The sequence below is a fragment of the Delphinapterus leucas genome, chromosome 12, assembly GCF_059928025.1.
Source record: "Delphinapterus leucas isolate spDelLeu-1000000601 "Yukka" chromosome 12, BTC_Dleu_Yukka2, whole genome shotgun sequence".
Lineage (NCBI taxonomy): Eukaryota > Metazoa > Chordata > Mammalia > Artiodactyla > Monodontidae > Delphinapterus > Delphinapterus leucas.
The window spans coordinates 53,886,809-53,909,355 of NC_143140.1; the positions used below are offsets into that span (position 1 = coordinate 53,886,809).

Genomic DNA, 22,547 nt, shown 5'->3' on the forward strand with positions numbered 1-22,547 from the left:
AAGTAAGTATCTCACTTACCTGTGCAAAGAACAAATGAATTTGAAACTTATTTAAAACAAACTGAGAATCAGTTGCGTAAGTCAAGCACAGTAATCTGACTCACTTTAATTTTGCAAAAATGCTTATCATTCTACTTTATTATACAAAAATGGATTTAGTATTAATTGCCTATCTTCCATGCTTGTGAGCACTCTTAAAGATCAAAAAATCCATATATCTACCACACTAATGATTTTCTTTTCCTTTCTTGCTTTTCCACACTTTTCTTGCTTCTTCATGCTATTTTGTAATGACAGGATTAAATATTTTATGTATCTTTATAATCATGTTTGGTTTTTAAAAACCAGCTGTTGCAAATAGAAAAACATTTAACTTCATTTTGATTCAAACAATATTTGGAAAGCTGTCACACGTACAAGGTGTTTGAGATAGTGACGGATATAGAAAAGTCCCTAACCCCATGGAACATTGTCTAAAAGGAAAACAGGCATTATTTATTTGTTTGTTTGTTTTAACGTATTTATTTATTTAACGAGTACTTAACACTTTATATCCTAGGTACCATTCTAAATAATTTGCAGGTATTAACTCATGTAAGTAATTGTATATGATGAGTGTTTCTAAAGAGAGAGATGATCCTTTTTATTTGGATTTCATTATAATTTAATAATAGGCAACAAGTGAGATCTGGGGCATGTAAACACACAACATTTCTCTCATTTTATCACATCTTCAGAACGTGACACCTGGACAGGACAGAAGAGAAATTTGATCCCTTATATCAGGAAAGGAAGGCTGAGTTGGGTTCACGATCTTCTGCATCTTTTAGCAGTTTGGTCCCTATGTTGGCTTTGGCTGGTGTGACTAGTTGTACTCACATTGACTTGGAGTGATCTTTTTCTTCCCTTAACCGCATGTTGTCATTGTTGTTCCATTGACTCTTTCTATAATGTTCTATTTTGGGAGAAGTTGATGAAGAATACCGCTCTTCAAAATTGACTTGCTAACCCCTATTTTTAGAGAAATTATCCTGTCTTGCATACTTGACTTTCAAGATGACAGTTTACAAACTAAACTTCAACTTGAGTATTCTTAGGAAGGTCTTTTTTTTTTTTAAGCTCCAAATCTAATTTTGTGTTTTTTTTTTAAAATTTATTTATTTATTATTTATTTTTGGCTGTGTTGGGTGTTCGTTTCTGTGCGAGGGCTTTCTCTAGTTGCGGCATGCGGGGGCCACTCTTCATCGCGATGCGTGGGCCTCTCACTATTGCGGCCTCTCTTGTCGCAGAGCACAGGCTCCAGACGCGCAGGCTCAGTAGTTGTGGCTCACGGGCCTAGTTGCTCCGTGGCATGTGGGATCTTTCCAGACCAGGGCTCGAACCTGTGTCCCCTGCACTGGCAGGCAGATTCTCAACCACTGCGCCACCAGGGAAGCCCTAATTTTGTCTTTTGAAAGTTCATAGAGCTTCCTATTGCTTTTCAAGCAACGTATTTTAGAAACAATATGTTATACTCTTTTTTTTTTTTTAACATCTTTATTGGGGTATAATTGCTTTACAATGGTGTGTTAGTTTCTGCTTTATAACAAAGTGAATCAGTTATACATATACATATGTTCCCATATCTCTTCCCTCTTGCGTCTCCCTATGTTATACTCTTAATTGTATAATTTATACTGTGGTATTTCAAAAGCCTTTAGACGTTATTCTGCTTTCTTATAAACTTCATTTTACAAATCAAAATAAATTATATGAATTAACCAGAAGTTGCTGTTAAGAGTGGTAAAGAAGAGAAAGAGAAGTGTGCAAATTGCATGAGAATAAGATTTTTACCCTGTATTTGACAGTCTTTTAATTCTAGAACTTTCTTTTTCTTTACACTTTTTTAAAAAATTGAAGTATAGTTGATTTACAATGTTGTGTTAGTTTCACGTGTACAGCAAAGTGGTTTAGTTATACACATATATATTTTTTTCAGATTCTTTTCCCTTATAGGTTATTACAAAATATTGAGTATAGTTCCCTGTGCTATACAGTAGTGGAACTTTCTTGGCAAAAGGGAACTTGTGAGTTTCTTTGAGCAAATTTAGGAGAATATCATTTTTGTGATAACATTTTCTTTACTACCTGTCTTAGTCTCTCCAGTCTGCTGTAACAAAATATCACAGTCCGGGTAACCTATGAACAGCAGACACTTATTTCTTACAGTCTGGAGGCTGGGAAGTTCAAGATCATGGTGCCGGCAGATACGGTGTAGTGGATGGTGAGAGCCCCCTTCCTGGTTCATAGCCATCTCCCTGTGTTTGCACATGCTGGAAGGGGCAAGCAAGCTCACTGGGGCCTCCTTTATAAAGGCACTAATCCCATTCATGAGGGCTCTGCCCTTGTGAAACTAAGTACCTCCCAAAGGCCCCACCTCCTAATACTTTTACATTGGGCATTAGGATTTTAACATATGAATTTGGTTGGGACACAAGCATTTAGACCATACTTTAAGCAAATTTAGGAGGTCCCTAGAATATCACTGTTCTTAACTAAATATATTTGATTTTTGTTTGTTAGTCGCCTTCTTATAAACATCGAAACCTATCTCTTGTGTTGTTCACAATTAACTAGTTCCAAGCTATTTCTTATCTAGAATTGGCCACTTCCCCCATCTTGTTTCTCTGTAAAATCAGTTTACAATCAGTCACTAATTCTTAGTCTCAGTATGAAGCAAAATTTCAGTTGGGTAAAGATTATAATCTTATGTGTATGTGTTGTCTGGTAAATTTGACATTTAAGGGAAAAAAATGTATATACCAATTCTTTGTACTGGTCTAAATTTTGAAATGAGCTACAAGTGTGCTTTGTTTTTAGGTCCGTATTGTGGAAGCATGACTGTGCCCAAAGAACTTTTGCTGAACACCAGTGAAGTAACTGTTCGTTTTGAGAGTGGATCCCACATTTCTGGGCGGGGTTTTTTGCTAACGTATGCCAGCAGCGACCATCCAGGTATAGCAGAAGGACCAGCATAAATCTGTAAACCTTTATCTGTCTTAGAATTCCTCTTGCTAGTCACCATCTCCGGACAGAGCTGTGACCTCAGATCCAGAATTAAGATGTGAGGGAAGAGAGGAATTCAGTGTCTTTGTAAGTAGTTAGGTCTGAACTGAATACTTTCATAGCCCATGTTAGACTGATCCGCTGACTTATGTGGGAGAGGGTTGATCTCATTTTCCTAGAAATCATGGATTGTGTATCTTTGGGGCTACCCTCCTGACCCTCCTAAGGTCTGGCTGTTCTCTGGAGCTCTCCACCAACCCCTTTGTTAGCTTAGGGGACAAGCCTTTTAACCAGCGACACCCCCCCACTCCATACACACCAGTGCACCAGCATGGGAGCATGCGAGTATGAGGAGGAGAAAGTCACTGTCACCAAGTGCCCTACCCATCCAGCTAGCGCGTGAGCGGGAGAGAAGGGGAGCATGAATATTGATGGGAAAGGAAAGCGTGGCCTCCCATCCAGGCCTCGAACTCCAGAGTAATTTCCATGCAGCCCAGGGTCTGCCAGGGCCACAGAGGTGCCCAGAGTTTCTGCTGTCAGGCCCCTCCTGCAGAAATACTCTGGGAAGGGGGTACCCCATTCATTTCTCACTCAGCCAATCAGATCTGAGCAATATCCTAGCAGGCCCCTGCATGGCCGGTGTTCAGCATACGTTTCTCCCTAAGAACCACTGAAATGATTAAGGAAAGAAAGAACTTCTGCAGCAAGTGTGGAATATTTTGGAAACTATACTAGGTCCATCTAAAAGCACCAAAATCCACAGTATCTTAGAGTTTCCATTGCTGAGTATTAGTTCTATAAATTGCTCCAGAGAGCACGCTGCTTTCAAGTCCTTGGTCCTCATTGATCAAAGCTGATAGGCTCTTTGCTTCCTCACTAAACTCCTGGCCCTGTGGTCGCTCGATTGCCACTAGCTAAATTGTTAAATTAAGATGTTCCTGAACCTTCTCTGAACCACACTGGGCTCTTGAAATGGTTTTCCTCCTGCCAGCGGAGCTTATACACATGGCCTTTTGTAGGTATGTAGTGAATAGTAACTAACCAGTGTTGGTTAGTTGGAAATAGATTCTGTTGTCATTCACTGGATAAATACTGAAGAACCATCACTGGTGGTAGAAAAGAAAAATGAAGGGAACTGATGAAATCCTGGGGATAGTGGGTCCGTTTTTATTTATTTTTAAACAGAAGAGTTCAGATAACTAGATAACGAATAAATACTTTTCAAAAACTGTTTCATTTCAAAAGAAATCTTTAGAGCTGATTGCAATTATCTTTATTTATGACAGATTTAATAACGTGTTTGGAACGAGCTAACCATTATTTGAAGACAGAATACAGGTAAATACAGTGTCCTAGCTGTGCTGCAGTCATTTGTTGCTGAATATTTTGTTTTCCTTGACATTAAACCAGATAAAGTACCTTATTTGTACTTAATTTAATTTTAAAAAATCATCTATGTTGTAACTAATTAGGAATATTTGAAATGGTTTCTTATACAGCAGAGATCAGCAAACTTTCTGTCAAAGTCCAGATAATAAATACTTTAGGTTTTGCAGGCCGTGCAGTCTCTTTTGCATCTGTTCATACAGTTTCTGTTGCCTTTGTAGTGCAGAAGCAGCCATAGACAGTATATATGTGAACGAATGAGCATGGCTGTGTTGCAAAAAAACTTTCTTTGTTTCAAAAAAAAAAACGCGCTGGCTGGATTTGGCCCATGGGTCACAGTTTGCTGACCCTTGAGTTCTACTCTAGTACCAATGAGCCAAAATGGAGTCTAGAGTGCATTTTTTTACCGGGCCAGCATTTGGGAGTGACTTTTGTAATTCTGGAAGGGTTCATTTTATCTTTCCCACAAAAAAAGAGACCTACTGAGAATAGGAGATGAAAATTTTCATCCCAGCTTTACTTTAACTGGAAAAATGACTTAATCTCTTGGATGTACATTTTCTCATCTGTAAAGTAAGTCTAGAGGGGGATTTCTCAGCCTTGGCACTATTGATATTTTGGATTGGATGATTTGCTGTTGTGTGCATTGTGGGTGTTTAGCAGCATCCCTGGCCTATATGAGCCAGTCATGATAAATTTCTCCAGACGTTTCCAAAGGTCTGCTGGTGGGCAGAAATCACCCCTAGTTTAGAACCACTGGTCTATAGGTCATTATCAACAAAAACACTAACAACAATTCTAATTCATTAGAGTGTTTTCTTAGTACCAGGTACAGCCCTCTGGAGTTAGCATATAGGTAGCTCCTGTGAATGTTCCAGTACGCCGACCAGGCAGGTTCTGTTTTACCCCAAAAACAGAGGCACAAAGCAATTAAGTAACCTGCTTAGGGCTACACAATAAATAAGAATGCCCCAAAAGCCAAGCTTAAGAGTCCATGGTCCTATCCATCTGATACTCTAATAAATGAGATTCTTTTATATGCAGAATCAACTCTAGTGTTTACTAATATGAAGGTCAGTTGAGAAAAGACAAAAATGAAAATGGCCAGTAATTAAATGTTGCCCTTAAAGTTGCTGTTCATCCAATGCAGACATTCAGCAGCATTTTCTTTCCAGCCATACGTGTACAGTCCCAGGGGTGACAGGGCCTCTGGGCATCAATAGTCATTTCCTATCCTCTTAGAGAAAGGAATATATTCAGCCCTACAGTGTGATGTTATGGTGTCAGATCATCTAAGCTGTAGCCCAGCCTATTTGTAGAGTTTAGTTAAAGATGAGGTATGATGACTAGTACAGGGCCCTAATCCTTCATCCATAATTGTGAAATGCAGAAAGCTTTAAAAGTCAAAAGATTTTTGTAACTCATTTGGTGGCAGTACCTGGTTAATGTGACCTTAAATTCATCTGACAGCAAAATTGGACTGAATTAAACATGAGGCTATTTTGTCTTTATGTATTTGACCTAATATGACTATCCATATATTTGATACAGAGATATTAATGTTTTGATTAATATTTGCAGACCTCAGTGGCGTCATACATCATATACATTATTGGCACTGTTTTACTTTTCTAAAATCCCCAAAATTCTGAATTCTGAAATACATCTGGCTCTAAGGGCTAGGATAAGGAACTGTAAACCTGTAATAGGATTTCCATTATTTCTGTTTCTTAATTCCTTGATTATTGCTGTAATGCCGGATTCCACTAGGTCAATGGGGAAGAATTATGAACCGTTTATTTGGGTAGTTTTGATAATTAGATTCTGTTACACATCTAATTTGCTAAGTCAGCAGGAGGAAACTGAGAGGAAATGAAATAAAAGCAACTGCTGTTTTGGAATCTGCTTGGGCTGGTACATTCTTCTTGAACAAACCAAGCAGACATTATTGTAATATGGTATATATAGAAACAAGGGCTTATGGCATTCATCTTTAAAGGTGTCAATGTTCACATAATATTTGAGTTTCCTTTTGCACGTCTTTTTAGATGTATGGTTGTCTCTCATGGCCTATTGATATGTTGATGCTTGAAGGAGCTACAGAAGAGGAAACTGAATTTAAGGGGGATTATATGCAATATTCGGGGTCACATAGCTAGTTAGGTAGTAACAGAGCCTGGGTCAACACACCCTAAGCCACAGCCATCCATACCATATGCCATGACATGTTCCTGAAAAGTTTCTTGAAAAATGACTCTTAAGTAAATGAAATCCTAATTTTAAATATACCTCTTCTAGTCAAACTCATAGAAACAGAAAGTAGTTACTGGGGGCTGGAGGTTAGGGGAAATAGGGAAAGGTTGATAAAAGGGTATAAACTTTCAGCTATAAAGATGAATAAGGTCTGAGGATCTAATGTATAACATGGTGACTATAGCTGATAACACCATATTGTGTAATTGAAATTTGTTAAGAGAGTAGAACTTAAATATTCTCACCAAAAAATATATATATATATATACGTACGTGTGTGTGTGTGTGTGTGTATGAGGTGATGGCTGTGTTTAACTAACTAGATGGGAGGAATTCTTTCAGTGTATACGTATATCAAATCATCATGATGCACACTTTAAATATTTCACAATTTTGTTTGTCAACTATACCCCAGTAAAGCTGAAAAAAATATACACCTTTTTTCTGACTGCAAAAGTAATTTATAACTAATGTAGACCAACACTCTCCAGGCATTTAAACTTGACTAATTCAAATTGAGGTGTGCTGTAAGTATAAAATATACTGCAGATTTTGCAGACTTATTTAAAAAAAAGACTGGAAATATCTTGATAATTTTTCTGTTCATTACATGTGGAAATGATACATTTTGAATATATTAGGTTAAACAAAATATATGAGTAATATTAATATTAATTTTGCCTGTTTCTTTTGATTTTTTTAATGTGGCTACTAGAATATTTAAATTAACATGTATGGCTTCCATTATGTTCCAATTGGGTAATGCTAGTAGAGTGAATCCAAATTTACAGAGTTAGTAACACAGAAAGTGATAGTTTCTCAAACTCCTACACTCAGAGCGAATCCAGAGATATTCTTGTTTTCTTTTTATCCATAGAAAACATAAATTGTTATTTAAACATTTCTTTTCATAAAAACAGGATTATGCTATATATACTGTATTTAGAAACTTTACCTTTTTACTTAACATTTCTTGGACCCCTTAAAATCAATTAAGATGCTTTAGGGAAGCTCATTGTTTAATAGAGTTTATAATGAATTTTGATATAAAACAAATAATTGTGTAAAACTTGCCTTCAGATGAACATTTTAGATAAGTCTGTGTTTTCACAAATCAGGTTTCTGATTTGTCATTAAAGAAAGATATTCCTGCATGTTGTATAGAGGAGAGAAAATACTTTTAAGTATAATTTCACACTAAGTACGACCTAATAAAATATAAACTCTATTTTTTTTCCAGCAAGTTCTGCCCAGCTGGTTGTAGAGACATAGCAGGAGATATTTCTGGGAATGTGGTGCATGGATATAGAGATGTAAGTAATTGAGGGTAATTTTATGGCAGGGAGGAAATTAAAAAGAGTTAGTGCTTGTTGCTCTGCCTAAATTCTTTACAAAGTAAAGTCAAATAAGATATAAAACTTTGTAGATAGATGCACAGTTCTCTTTTCTGAGAATAAATGAAATAAGTATAAAAACCAAGGTTATTCATGGCATTCATTCCTATTTTTAGCATTTCCAGTTAAGCATACTATAAATGAAATGGTAAACAAAACCCTTTATATTATTTATATTTATATTAATTATACCTAAGGGTATAATTCCATCCAATTTTTATAAGAGATCATCCTTTTGTTATAATTTATTTCTTTATTTTAATGCTCCAATTGATTCATGTAATACAGTCAAGGACATGAACATTTTACATCACAGAATAGTGACATTATATCTAGGACCAGTGAAGCCATATGCCCTGCTCATATATATTATTCCCCTCCCTCCTTGCACTCCAATTTCTAATGCCTATTGAAACTCTCTGGGTGATATAAATTGTTCCCAGAAAAAAATAAATTCACAAGAAATCATTTTTCTAAAGTATATATCTTATATCCAGATACACAATCCTTTATTTCTTACTATTTACAGATTTCTATCCTGGAAATCTGATACCTGATTTTTAAAAATTTGCTATTCAAAATAGTTGGGTTTATAGCTTACGGGAAGGGGCTTGAGTTATTAGAAATGTGAAAATCTATATAGTGATGGAACTTTTCTAAGAGTTCTTTATGCACGGGGAAAACATACATGTTCTAGGAGATTGATCACATATCTCCAGCAGGAAGAAAAAAACTTGGCTTTAATTTTGCTTTCAGTACATCCTGATTCTGGAAGCAGCAGGTTTTGTGATTTTGCTCTTTGTTTCCTTTTTCTTGTGTTGTCTTAATTTACAAGATTGACACAGGATATTTACTTGGACTAGAAACTGAATCTTAAAATGATTTACACTACCTCAACTTGAAAATATACTCGGCACAGGCTGAAGTCCTAGATGACTTCAGGAAATTAACCAAAAGAACTAAAAAGTTGAGGTATAGTTTTCTCCCCCTAGCAATATAAAGTTTTAATTTATTATCTTCCTGTCCTGTATAAGAAACTTAAGAATTATATGCAGAAAGAGAAATAGCATTGTTTCTTTCTTGCTTTATTTGTTGATCTCACCTCCTCTTGACAGAGCTCTCTTTTTCAGAGTAACAGGTTAATGGTTTCCTGGGTGGTAGGCCTCAGTACATGATCTGGAAGTGCTAACAAACAGGTTTCCTATTTGACGCACTAACTGGTTTTACACCATTTGCTTCCAGTATGATTTCATCTGGAGGGAAAATTTGTATTTTGAAAACTAATCTCTTCAAAGAAGTCTGATTAGTGTCTTTTTTTGGTATATGTTGATACTGTGTGTATATTAGATATCTATTGCTACATGACTATTACCAAAAACTTAGAAGCTTGAAACAACACATGTATTCTCTCTCATGTTCTGTGGATCAGGAGTTTGAGCATGGCCTGCTGAGTTTGAGTGAGGGACACTCACAAGGGGGTATCCAAGGTGACACAAGGGTGTCAGTGGGGCTGCAGTTTCATCTGAGGCTTGACTAGGAAAATACTTGTTTCTAAGCTCACACGGTGTTGGCAGCATTCAGTTACTGATGGGTTGTTGGATTGAGGACTTCAGTTTCTTCCTGGATTTTGGTTGGAGGCTGTCCTCAGCTCCTTACCATGTGGACCTCCCCAGCATGGCTACTTGCTTTTTTTTTTCTTTCTCCCTCTGATTATTTTCTCTCCGCCGTCTGTGTACCATCTTTATTTTTTTTAATTTTATTGATGTATGGTTACTGTATAATATTATATGTTACAGGTGTGCAATATAGTGACTCACAATTTTTTTAACATCTTTATTGGAGTATAATTGCTTTACAATGGTGTGTTAGTTTCTGCTTTATAACAAAGTGAAATAGTTATACATATACATATGTTCCCATATCTCTTCCCTCTTGCATCTCCCTTCCTCCCACCCTCCCTATCCCACCCCTCTAGGTGGTCACAAAGCACCGAGCTGATCTCCCTGAGCTATGTGGCTGCTTCCCACTAGCTATCTGTTTTACCTTTGGTAGTGTATATATGTCCATGCCACTCTCTCATTTTGTCACAGCTTACCCTTCCCCCTCCCCATATCCTCAAGTCCATTCTCTAGTAGGTCTGTGTCTTTATTCCTGTTTTGCCCCTAGGTTCTTCATGACCATTTTTTTTTCTTAGATTCCATATATATGTGTTAGCATACGGTATTTGTTTTTCGCTTTCTGACTTACTTCACTCTGTATGACAGACACCAAGTACCTCCACCTCACTACAAATAACTCAATTTCGTTTCTTTTTATGGCTGAGTAATATTCCATTGTATATATGTGCCACATCTTCTTTATGGCTTAGGTAGCTTCCATGTCCTGGCTGTTATAAATAGTGCTGCAGTGAACATTGTGGTACATGACTCTTTTGGAGTTATGGTTTTCTCATGGTATATGCCCAGTAGTGGGATTACTGGGTGGTATGGTAGTTCTATTTTTAGTTTTTGAAGGAACCACCATACTGTTCTCCATAGTGGCTTTATCAATTTACAGTCCCACCAACAGTGCAAGAGGGTTCCCTTTTCTCCACACCCTCTCTAGCATTTATTGTTTGTAGATTTTTTGATGATGCCCATTATGACTGGTGTGAGGTGATACCTCATTGTAGTTTTGATTTTCATTTCTCTAATGATTAGTGATGCTGAGCAGCTTTTCACATGCTTCTTGGCCATCTGTATATCTTCTTTGGAGAAATGCCTGTTTAGGTCTTCTGCCCATTTTTGGATTGGGTTGTTTGTTTTTTTGATATTGAGCTGCATGAGCTGTTTATATATTTTAGAGATTAATCCTTTGTCAGTTGCTTTGTTTGCAAATATTTTCTCCCATTCTGAGGGTTGTCTTTTCATCTTGTTTATGGTTTCCTTTGTTGTGCAAAAGCTTTTAAGTTTCATTACGTCCCATTTGTTGATTTTTGTTTTTATTTCCCTTTCTCTAGGAGGTGGGTCCAAAGGACCTTTCTGTGATTTATGTCATAGAGTGTTCTGCCTGTTTTCCTCTAAGAGTTTTATAGTGTCTGGCCTTACAATAGGTCTGTAATCCATTTTGAGTTTATTTTTGTGTATGCTGTTAGGGAATGTTCTAATTTCATTCTTTTACATGTAGCTGTCCAGTTTTCCCAGCACCACTTACTGAAGAGGCTGTCTTTTCCCCTTTGTGTATTCTTGCCTCTTTTATCAAAGATAAGGTGACCATGGGTGTGTGGGTTTATCTCTGGGCTTTCTATCCTGTTCCACTGATCTATATTTCTGTTTTTTGGGCCAGTACCATACTGTCTTGATTACTGTAGCTTTGTAGTATAGTCTGAAGTCAGGAAGCCTGATTCCTCCAGCCCCATTTTTCTTTCTCAAGATTGCTTTGGCTACTCGGGGTCCTTTGTGTTTCCATACAAATTGTGAAATTTTTTCTTCTAGTTCTGTGAAAAATGCCAGTGGTAGTTTGATAGGGATTGTATTGAACCTGTAGATTGCTTTGGGTAGTATAGTCATTTTCACCATGTTGATACTTCCAATCCAAGAACATGGTATATCTCTCCATCTGTTGGTATCATCTTTAATTTCTTTCATCAGTGTCTTATAGTTTTCTGCATACAGGTCTTTTGTCTCCTTAGGTAGGTTTATTCCTAGGTATTTTATTTTTTTTCTTGCATTGGTAAATGGGAGTGTTTCCTTAATTTCTCTTTCAGATTTTTCATCATTAGTGTACATGAATTCAAGAGGTTTCTGTGCATTAATTTTGTATCCTGCTACTTTACCAAATTCATTGATTAGCTCTAGTATTTTTCTGGTAGAGTCTTTAGGATTCTCTATGTATAGTATAATGTCATCTGCAAAGAGTGACAGCTTTATTTCTTCTTTTCCAATTGGATTCACTTTATTTCTTTTTCTTCTCTGATTACTGTGGCTAAAACTTCCAAAACTATGTTGAATAATAGTGGTGAGAGTGGGCAACCTTGTCTTGTTCCTGATCTTAGTGGAAATGGTTTCAGTTTTTCACCATTGAGAACAGTGTTGGCTGTTGGTTTGTCATATATGGCCTTTATTATGTTGAGGTAAGTTCCCTCTATGCCTACTTTCTGCATGGTTTTTATCATAAATGGGTGTTGAATTTTGTTGAAAGCTTTTTCTGCATCTATTGAGATGATCATATGGTTTTTCTCCTTCAGTTTGTTAGTATCGTGTATCACATTGACTGATTTGCATATATTGAAGAATCCTTGCAATCCAGGGATAAACCCCACTTAATCATGGTATACGATCCTTTTAATGTGCTGCTGGATTCTGTTTGCTAGTATTTTGTTGAGGATTTTTACATCTGTGTTCATCAGTGATATTGGCCTGTAGTTTTCTTTCTTTGTGACATCTCTGTCTGGTTTTGTTATCAGGGTGATGGTGGCTTTGTAGAATGAGTTTGGGAGTGTTCCTCCCTCTGCTATATTTTGGAAGAGTTTGAGATGGATAGGTGTTAGTTCTTCTCTAAATGTTTGATAGAATTCGTGTGTGAAGCCATCTGGTCCTGGGCTTTTGTTTGTTGGAAGACTTTTAATCACAGTTACAATTTCATTGCTTGTGATTGGTCTGTTTATATTTTCTGTTTCTTCTTGGTTCAGCCTTGGAAGGTTGTGCTTTTCTAAGAATTTGTCCGTTTCTTCCAGGTTGTCCATTTTATTGGCATATAGCTGCTTGTAGTAATCTCTCATGATCCCTTGTATTTCTGTAGTGTCAGTTGTTACTTCATTTTGATTTCTAATTCTATTGATTTGAGTCTTCTCCCTTTTTTTCTTGATGAGTCTGGCTAATGGGTGATCAATTTTGTTTATCTTCTCAAAGAACCAGCTTTTAGTTTTATTGATCTTTGCTATTGTTTCCTTCATTTCTTTTTCATTTATTTTTGATCTGATCTTTATGATTTCTTTCCTTCTGATAACTTTGGGGTTTTTTGTTATTCTTTTGCTAATTGCTTTAGGTGTAAGGTTAGGTTGTTTATTTGAGATGTTCCTTGTTTCTTGAGGTAGGATTGTATTGCTATAAACTTCCCCCTTAGAACTGTTTTTGCTGCATCCCATAGGTTTTGGGCCGTCATGTTTTCATTGTCATTTGTTTCTAGGTATTTTTTGATTTCCTCTTTGATGTCTTCAGTGATCTCTTGGTTATTTACTAGTGTATTGTTTAGCCTCCACGTGTTTGTATTTTTTACAGATTTTTTTTCCTGTAATTTATATCTAGTCTCATAGCGCTGTGGTCGGAAAAGATACTTGATACGATTTCAATTTTCTTAAATTTACCAAGGCTTGATTTGTGACCCAAGGTATGATCTATCCTGGAGAATGTTCCATGAGCACTTGAGAGGAAAGTGTATTCTGTTGTTTTTGGATGGAATGTCCTATAAATATCAATTAAGTCCATCTTGTTTAATGTATCATTTAAAGCTTGTGTTTCCTTATTTTTTTCATTTGATCTGTCCATTGGTGAAAGTGGGGTGTTAAAGTCCCTACTATGATTGTGTTAATGTCGATTTCCCATTTTATGGCTGTTAGCATTTGCCTTATGTATTGAGGTGCTCCTATGTTGGGTGCATAAATGTTTACAATTATTATATCTTCTTCTTGGATCGATCCCTGGATCATTATGTAGTGTCCTTCTTTGTCTCTTGTAATAGTCTTTATTTTAAAGTCTATTTTGTCTGATATGAGAATTGTTACTCCAGGTTTCTTTTGATTTCCATTTGCATGGAATATCTTTTTCCATCCCCTCACTTTCAGTCTGTATGTGGCCCTAGGTCTGAAGTGGGTCTCTTGTAGACAGCATATATATGGGTCTTGTTTTTGTATCCATTCAGCCAGTCTGTGTCTTTTGGTTGGAGCATTTAATCCATTTCCTTTTAAGGTAATTATTGATATGTATGTTCCTATTACCATTTTCTTAATTGTTTTGGGTTTGTTATTGTAGGTCTTTTCCTTCTCTTGTGTTTCCTGTCTAGAGAAGTTCCTTTAGCATTTGTTGTAAAACTGGCTTGGTGGTGCTGAATTCTTTTAACTTTTGCTTGTCTGTGAAGGTTTTAATTTCTTCATCGAATCTGAATGAGATCCTTGCTGGGTAGAGTAATCTTGGTTGTAGGTTTTTCCCTTTCATCACTTTAAATATGTCCAGCCACTCCCTTCTGGCTTGCAGAGTTTCTGCTGAAAGATCAGCTGTTATCCTTATGGGGATTCCCTTGTGTGTTATTTGTTGCTTTTCCCTTGCTGCTTTTAATATTTTTTCTTTGAATTTAATTTTTGATAGTTTGATTAATATGTGTCTTGTTGTGTTTCTCCTTGGATTTATCCTGTATGGGACTCTCTGCACTTCCTGGACTTGATTGTCTATTTCCTTTCTCATATTAGGGAAGTTTTCAACTATAATCTCTTCAAATATTTCTCAGTCCCTTTCTTTTCCCTTCTTCTTCTGGGACCCCTATAATTCAAATATGGTGCATTTAATGCTGTCCCAGAGGTATCTGAGACTGTCCTCAATTCTTTTCATTCTTTTTTATTTATTCTGCTCTACAGTAGTTATTTCCACTATTTTATCTTCCAGGTCACTTATCCGTTCTTCTGCCTCAGTTATTCTGCTATTGATTCCTTCTAGAGAATTCTTAATTTCATTTCTTGTGTTGTTCATCATTGTTTGTTTTGCTCTTTAGTTCTTCTAGGTCCTTGTTAAACATTTCTTGTATTTTCACCATTCTATTTCCAAGATTTTCTTTACTATCATTATTCTGAATTCTTTTTCAGGTAGACTGCCTATTTCCTTTTCATTTGTTAGGTCTGGTGGGTTTTTATCTTGCTCCTTCATCTGCTGGGTATTTCTCTGTCTTCTCATTTTACTTACCTTACTGTGTTTGGGGTCTCCTTTTCCCAGGCTGCAGGTTCGTAGTTCCCATTGTTTTTGGTGTCTGCCCCCAGTGGGTAAGGTTGGTTCAGTGGGTTGTGTAGGCTTCCTGTTGGAGGGGACTAGTGCGTGTGTTTTGGTGGATGAGGCTGGATCTTGTCTTTCTGGTGGGCAGGTCCATGTCTGGTGGTGTGTTTTGGGGTGTCTGTGGACTTATTATGATTTTAGGCAGCCTCTGCTAATGGGTGGGGTTGTGTTCCTGTCTTGCTAGTTGTTGGGCATAGGGTGTCCAGCACTGTTGCTTGCTGGTCCTTGAGTGGAGCTGGGTCTTAGCGTTGAGATGGAGCTCTCTGTGACAGCTTTTGCTGTTTGATATTACAAGGGGCAGGGAGGTCTCTTGTGGACCAGTGTACTCAACTTGGCTCTCCCACATCAGAGGCTCAGGCTTGACACGCGGCCGGAGCATCAGGACCCTGCCAGCCACACGGTAATCATTCTTTCACGTGGTGGACCAACAGTGGGGCAGGGAGAGTGGTTTGTCCAGGCTAAAATCCAGCTGGAGGAGGTCATGGAGAGGACATACTGGTTGGATGGAGACGTGGACCCAGGCAATTCAGCAGCTCAACTATCAGGTTAGCGGAGGCACCTTCCACCTAAAATGTTTATATTACATTTTAATACTTTGTCAATACTTTTTCGTACAAGTTGATTTTTCCTAAAGGAAGACTTAAGAAAATACTCCAGTTCTGGGATGATTCGATAACTGCTTTGAGAGTTAAGTCTTCTCATGCTGATCTGCTTGGCCATCTTTGTGGCGCAGTGAAGTTCAGGGATGCTTAGTTCCATCAACCTTCAAGTTCATGAGTCTTGCATGTGTTCTCCTCAAGTGTCCATTGCATTCCCTTCCCTGAAGAGTTACATTTAAATTATTTTGTTTGTTTAAGGTAATCACTAATTAACGTAGACTTTCCTATATTTACATTTTGGTGAGGTTTAGACCTCAAAATAGCTAGAAAATAAAATATAAATCTCCTGTTCAAAAGGAAATTTTTAAAAAGCAGGTTCAGTGAGTGTGAATTTTAAAAATTGATACCAAAAAATCCCCAACTTTAGAAAACATCAGTTTTATTTAAGTTAGTGGGTGAGCAAGTGATTTCTTTTAAGGAAATAACTCAGGAAAGGGCTGATAATTTTATTATAATAATATGATAGCCAGATCTGGTGGTTATTCTCTTGGGGATGTATCCTATGGCCTGCATTTAATATTATGAAAAAATATTAAATAAATACATGTAACTTAACATGCAATAATGCAATGAAATAAACTCCATAAAAGGGGCACATACCACTGGGTTCCCTCAGTGCTGGGGACTGTGGGAAATGAGAAGATCTGTTGGGCAATGAAGCTGATAGGTCGTGTTGCTTGTTGGCCTGTGAATCTGTCCTCGTTACCAAGGAGGCCCCTTGTACATGCCAAGTCCAGTGAGAGCTCTACACACAGGGCAGGGATGCTGGGATGAAGACCATCCCATCCCCAGACTGAATTCCAAGGAAGCCAGGTGATCCTAGGGACAAGGGAATAGCTGCCCAGCCGACCACTTTGTTTTTCATTTGGGGCTGAGAGAGGGAGGCAGGCCTGCATGGACCCTATAAGAGGTACACAGGGTGCCCTTTAGAATCACAAGGTGATTCTAGACATCACCCAGTCCAGCCTTTTCATTGTGAAGATGAATTGGGAAGCTGGGTCCAGAGCAGGGAGGTGACTTAAGCACACCTGGTAGAGTTAGAGGCAGAGTCAGCATGATGTGCTAAATTGCTCAATTTAAATCCAGGACTTTTACAGCTAGCTCCTCTATTTTGTACCCTAAGAGTCTAAAACAGTAATAAGAAACCTTTTTAAGAAAATTCAGAAAAAATGAAAATGGAAGCTGTCTCTTTAAAGAGTACTATCTTTCTCTTCTAATTCTTCTTTTTTTCCCCAAAAATCAAGAAGGGTAGTATCTGCCTCAGTTTCAGCATTCTCACATTTCTTCTCTGTCATGAAATCCTCCCCCTTTTTTCACTATGATAGCAGTCATTGCAAAACTGACTCCCTTTGCCAAATCTAATCTAGTTTGGGAAGTATGAGCTCTCTACGTTAAAGATCACAAAAGCTCTCAATTTTATTGCAACCACATTAGTTGCAAAATACAGTTGGTCTCACTGGTCCTTCTAATACTGTAACCTAAATCTAAGGAAAACTTTCCACTGCAATAAGGTAAACAGTGTTGTCATTAACACAAAGAGACACTCCGAAGTTCAGTTACTGAAACACAACTTCATGAGCTGCTTTTCTCTTTTCGGCATTAGCCATTGCAGAGAAGCAGGGCATTGCTAAAATTTATTTAGCAAAAGATCCTCTCGGCCCCTCAGTCCTGGGCTAAATACCTAATCACCCTCGCCCATGGGTCTGTGCTCGAGGGGGACGTATGGGCCTAGGCACCCCATGGAACAGTTCCACTTCTTCCTGCAGTCCCACTTTCAACCACAGGATCCCCGGCTAATCAGAGCCTGCCAGGTACCCCTGCTGGGTTTGTCACACCAGCCAGCAGCCTTGGAGGGCTGAGCAGGTGCCAGCTGTTTGACCCTCTCAGAGGAGATTCAGAAATTGAGATGGAGGCCTTGGGCCCTGGGTTGCTCGTCATCACTCTGAGAACTTCATGAAGTTTTCTGTTTTATTCAGTGTTCTGTGGCTGACACTACCATTTTGGTTTTGATGCTTTGTTAAATCTAATTTTAAAATGAAGCTATGGTATGGAAGGTTCACCTTTTCAAATGATCCTCAGTATGTATATTTAGTAAAGCGAATGTAAGAAACTAATGTTACCTATTCTTGCTGAACAAGTCATCCCAAAACCTAGTGGCTCAGAATGACAGCCATGTTCTTTGCTGATGAGCTTGTGGGTCAGCAGTGTGGGCTGGTTGGTTCTTAAGCTTCCTTTACCTAGAATTGTGCCTGCACCTGCAGTCGTGTGGCAGGTCATCTGGGGTGGGAGTCTCAGGTGGCCTCATTGACACGTGTGGCAGTTTGCCGGGCCACGTTACCTGCAGCAGAACAAAGCAAGCGCCAGGGCCCAGTTCAGAGTCGGTGTGGGAGATGACCACACCCCCAGGAGGCGTTATTCACTGGGGAGCCATGAATACTGTGAATTATCTCCCTTCCTTCCTCCCTAGTGGAAGGGTTCCCAGGTTCATCAGCATAAATAGAATGACTCTGATGTCACTCTGAGATAGTTAGCCAATAATTTTTCCCCCCTTCTACTTTTTATTTAAATGAATTATAATTTAGCCATGTCAGGGGTCAAATAGGGATCCTGAGCACAAGTTGTAACAAAATGTAAAAGCTCCCGCTATATTTTAGATGTATTGTTGAGCCATTTGTAAGTGAGATGTTGCTGTGTTTCAGACCTCTTTACTATGCAAAGCCGCCATCCATGCAGGAGTAATTGCAGATGAAGTGGGCGGTCAGATTGGCGTGCTTCTGCGCAGAGGCATGAGTCGATACGAAGGGATCCTGGCCAATGGTGTGCTCTCAAGGCAGTAAGTACTTTGCCTTTTGTTCTGAGTGGAAGGTAACCCCGCAGGCACAAGTCATCAGCTCACGGTCTGGAAAGGGCTGCAGGCATGTGATACCAAGGGCATGTCAACTGGGAAAAATGTGTGTGACTGCTTAGAGCAGCATTTATGCTGTCAGTGTGGAAGACAAATGCAGCAATAAAAAAGCTCACCGACAAGTAAGTTAGAATGGCACACATCTGAAGCCCCAGGACAGAGGAGCATTCTACTCTCAGGTGCTCCAGGGGGAAGGGATAAAGCTTATTCCTCTCTAGTTTTTCCTGATTCTGTAAATTACTGATCATCACCAATATCACCAAAGATACTGAAGGAGATAAGGGACTGACATAAACCCAGCAGAACCACTGAACTCCCTAGAGGATCCCTAGAGACAGTCTCTTAAGGATGAATAATAGTTGGGAAGTGAATAAAAGATGGCTTTTTTTTTTTTTTTAAATTGTTAACTTCTCTGTTCCGTGTTATCCTCTGATCTTTTAGCTTCATAAGAAAAAAGTATGTCAATTGCTTTAAACACTTCAACCTCAGCTTTTAGTGCTTTCAGGTTTCCTCAGCTTCTAGAGTGGAAAACTAGAGCTGTTTGAACTAAAATAGGCCAGCCTTGTGATCCAGCTGTCCACCAGTATAAACAGGCAGCTCGGAATGGTCCAGAGGGACACTCGCTTTGGACTGGCTGGCTGCCTAGTGAGGGAACAGTGCTCCTTGAGCCACTGTACAGTGTCCTTGGGGATTGGTTCCAGGACCCCCATGGATACCAAAATCCACTGATGCTCAAGTCCCTTATATAAAATGGCATAATCTTTACATATAACTATGCACATCCTCCCATGTACTTTAAATCATCTCTAGATTATTTATACCTAATACAATGTAAATGCTATGTAAATAGTTGTAAATACAATGTAAATGTTGTGTAAATAGGTGCCAGCATGTGGCAAATAACAAATTTTACTTCTTGGAATTTTCTGGATTTTTTTTTTTTTTCTGAATATTTTCACTCTGTGGTTGGTAGAATCTGGGGATGCAGAATCTGCAGATACGGCTGACATATATGCACACGTATGTGTACACACATATGTACTATTTACATAAATAAAAATTTAAAATATATACACATGTATTATATATACTTACATATATGTACACAATGTATATACATTTTTTAATTTTTTATTTTATTTATTTATTTTTGGTTGCATTGCGTCTTTGTTGCTGCGTGCCGGCTTTCTCTAGTTACAGCGAGTGGGGGCTACTCTTGCGGTGCACGGGCTTCTCACTGCAGTGGCTTCTCTTGTTGCAGAGCACGGGCTCTAAGCGCGCGGGCTTCAGTAGTTGTGGCATACGGGCTCAGTAGCTGTGGCTCGCAGGCTCTAGAGCACAAGCTTAGGAGTTGTGGCGCACGGGCTTAGTTGCTCCACAGCATGTGGGATCTTCCTGGACCAGGGCTCAAACCTGTGTATTCTTAACCACTGCGTACCAGGGAAGCCCTACATTTTTTTCACTTATGTACTTGCCTCAAACTCTTTGGGACATTAAAATTTACATCCTGATTTATATATTTATATCCTGATTTATAGTAAGAATGATTGCTTATGCACAGTAAGCTTTAAATGTCTGCTTGACTTTGACTTTTGAGGATGTTTCTTTTTTTTTTTAATTTTATTGGCGTATAGTTGATTTACAATGTGTTCGTTTCAGGTCTACAGCAAAGTGATTCAGTTATACATATACATATAGTCATTCTTTTTTAGATACTTTTCTCATATAGGTTATCACAGAATAGAGTTCCCTGTGTTATACAGTAGGTCCTTGTTGGTTATCTATCTTATGTGTAGTAGTGTGTGTATGTTCATCCCAAGCTTCTGAATTATCCCTACCCCCCAAGTTTCCCCTTTGTAACCATAAGTTTGTTTCAGACATCTGTAAATTTTTTTCTGTTTTGTAAATAAGTTCATTTGTATCATTTTTTAAAATCAGATCCCACATTTGTATCATTTTTTAAAATCATCAGATCTCACATATGAGTGATATCGTATATTTGTCTTTTTCTGACTTACTTCACTTAGTATGATAATCTCTAGGTCCATCCATATTGCTGCAAATAGCATTATCTCATTCTTTTTTATGGCTGAGTAATATTCCACTGTATATATGTACCACATCTTTATCCATTCCTCTGTCAATGGGCATTTAGGTTGCTCCCATGTCTTGGCTGTTGTAAATAGTGCTGCAATGAACATTGGGAGGATCTATTTCTTTTTATGTCTTTTATTGTTTGCTCTATGGATAATAAGGTGCTGTTTCAGGAAGGTATCAAGCTGTGGCCTAGATTTGTTAGGTGCTGCTGTCTCCAAATAGGAACGAAGAACTGGCCTTTGGCTTTAAATCTGTTTTTGGACTCTCTTGCCTATGTTTGAATACATTTGAATGCTTCTTTTGTAGAAAAATAGGGTAGTAAAAAGTTTAACTTGTACTACTTGGATTTTATTTTACTTTTGAAAAAAAGTTATTTAAACTATTAAGTAAAAGTAGACATAATGTTCTTGATTCTGCTACATCAACTGGACTTAATACATATGAAATACAAATTATATAATTTGATATTCAACTTTGATGCAAAAGTAAGAGTCCAGAAATCTAAACCATTAATGAATTAGGAAAAGTTTTGCTCCACATTCCATATAGTTATTTGAACTAATTGTCCGATTTTTGTTTTGGTGGAAGTAGACAGAAAGTCTAGAGTTATATCAAGGCCCCTTCTCCCTTCTGGCTCTGTGGTTTGGCACCATCTTTGTGTACTGAACAGAAAAGAGTAAACTGTGTGCTCATACAGTCTCTTCCACTCGTTTCCATTCCCAGATCTTCAGGGAGCAGTTGTTTTGATCTGTGCTATTTCGCTGTTGGGGAAGCACTGTACATGCGGTCATTGAACTTCTGTTCCCACACATGATTGTTTGGCGTTCAGGAAGAAACACAGAAGGAAGCATTGCAGCTGAGGAAGAAGTGGTCCCTAAAGTAAATATCTAGGGTTCTTCTGGGATTCATCCCGGGTCAGGTCACTTCCTTGATCTGAGGAGACCAGAATGGAATCAGGAAGAACGACTGACCTCACACAGAGGATGATGGCTCAAACCATCTGCAGGGAAGGCTTTTCTTTGTTTACCTCAGGCTCTTCCTGATTGCTTCTACAGCCCTCTGGGAAGGAAGGCTGGCAGTTCCTGGAATCTGATCGAATTCATTCACCCTAATGTGTGAATGCCTTAGAACCCCATTTTCCCTAGGGGGTTTTCAAAGAGGAAGCTTATTTACCTATAGAATTCTCTAGTGGTTGTATTTAATTAGCTTAATTGGGTGAAATGGAAAAACATACTCCAGCTGATAATAGAGGAAAGCCAGGCAGAGAGATCTTAGCAGCAGAACCTTACCCAGCATTTTCTTCTCAGGATGAACTCCAAAGCTAACCTTCTTTCCTTCTCTTTTTCAACAACAACAAAGTAAATATTTTAATGTTTCATGGCAGTGGGAGTGCATTTAGGTGATCAGGGTTGCAGCAGTATTATTTGGGCTTATCTGGGCCAAACTTCAGGTGTAATACTTCGTGCAGGAACATTAGAGAAAATGCAAAAATCAGTCAAAGAGAGGCTCTAAAATCTTAAAAAATTTAAATACAAATTGCAACAGTGTGCACCTTTCTTTAAAGGTTAGGAAAGCTGGGTCCTCACCCCTGCTTGGCCACTAACTGTGAACTGAAGAAGGTCCCGTGACCCAAGTGGGTCTGCATTTTCTCCTGTACGAAATGATTGGTGCCTGCATTATATTCAGCACAGATTATAATAGAATCTTTATGTGGAAAACCAGGGCTTACAGAGTCTCTGCCTGAGAGTGGACAAAGAATATGAAAGAAAAACCTGTTACTTAAAAACAAAAT

General features: G+C 38.2%; 1 protein-coding gene across 3 annotated transcripts in view; it reads left to right on the forward strand.

The window, feature by feature from the left end:
* The window catches only part of DCBLD1 (discoidin, CUB and LCCL domain containing 1), a 68,044-nt gene that overhangs the window by 34,252 nt on the left and 11,245 nt on the right, over window positions 1-22,547 (forward strand). For all 3 annotated transcript variants that reach the window (XM_022555083.3, XM_089921959.1, XM_089921961.1), the window contains 4 exons: window positions 2,860-2,994; window positions 4,332-4,383; window positions 7,925-7,997; window positions 18,453-18,586. In XM_022555083.3, coding sequence (XP_022410791.1) covers window positions 2,860-2,994; window positions 4,332-4,383; window positions 7,925-7,997; window positions 18,453-18,586 — 394 coding nt within the window. The remainder of the gene's footprint in view (window positions 1-2,859; window positions 2,995-4,331; window positions 4,384-7,924; window positions 7,998-18,452; window positions 18,587-22,547) is intronic.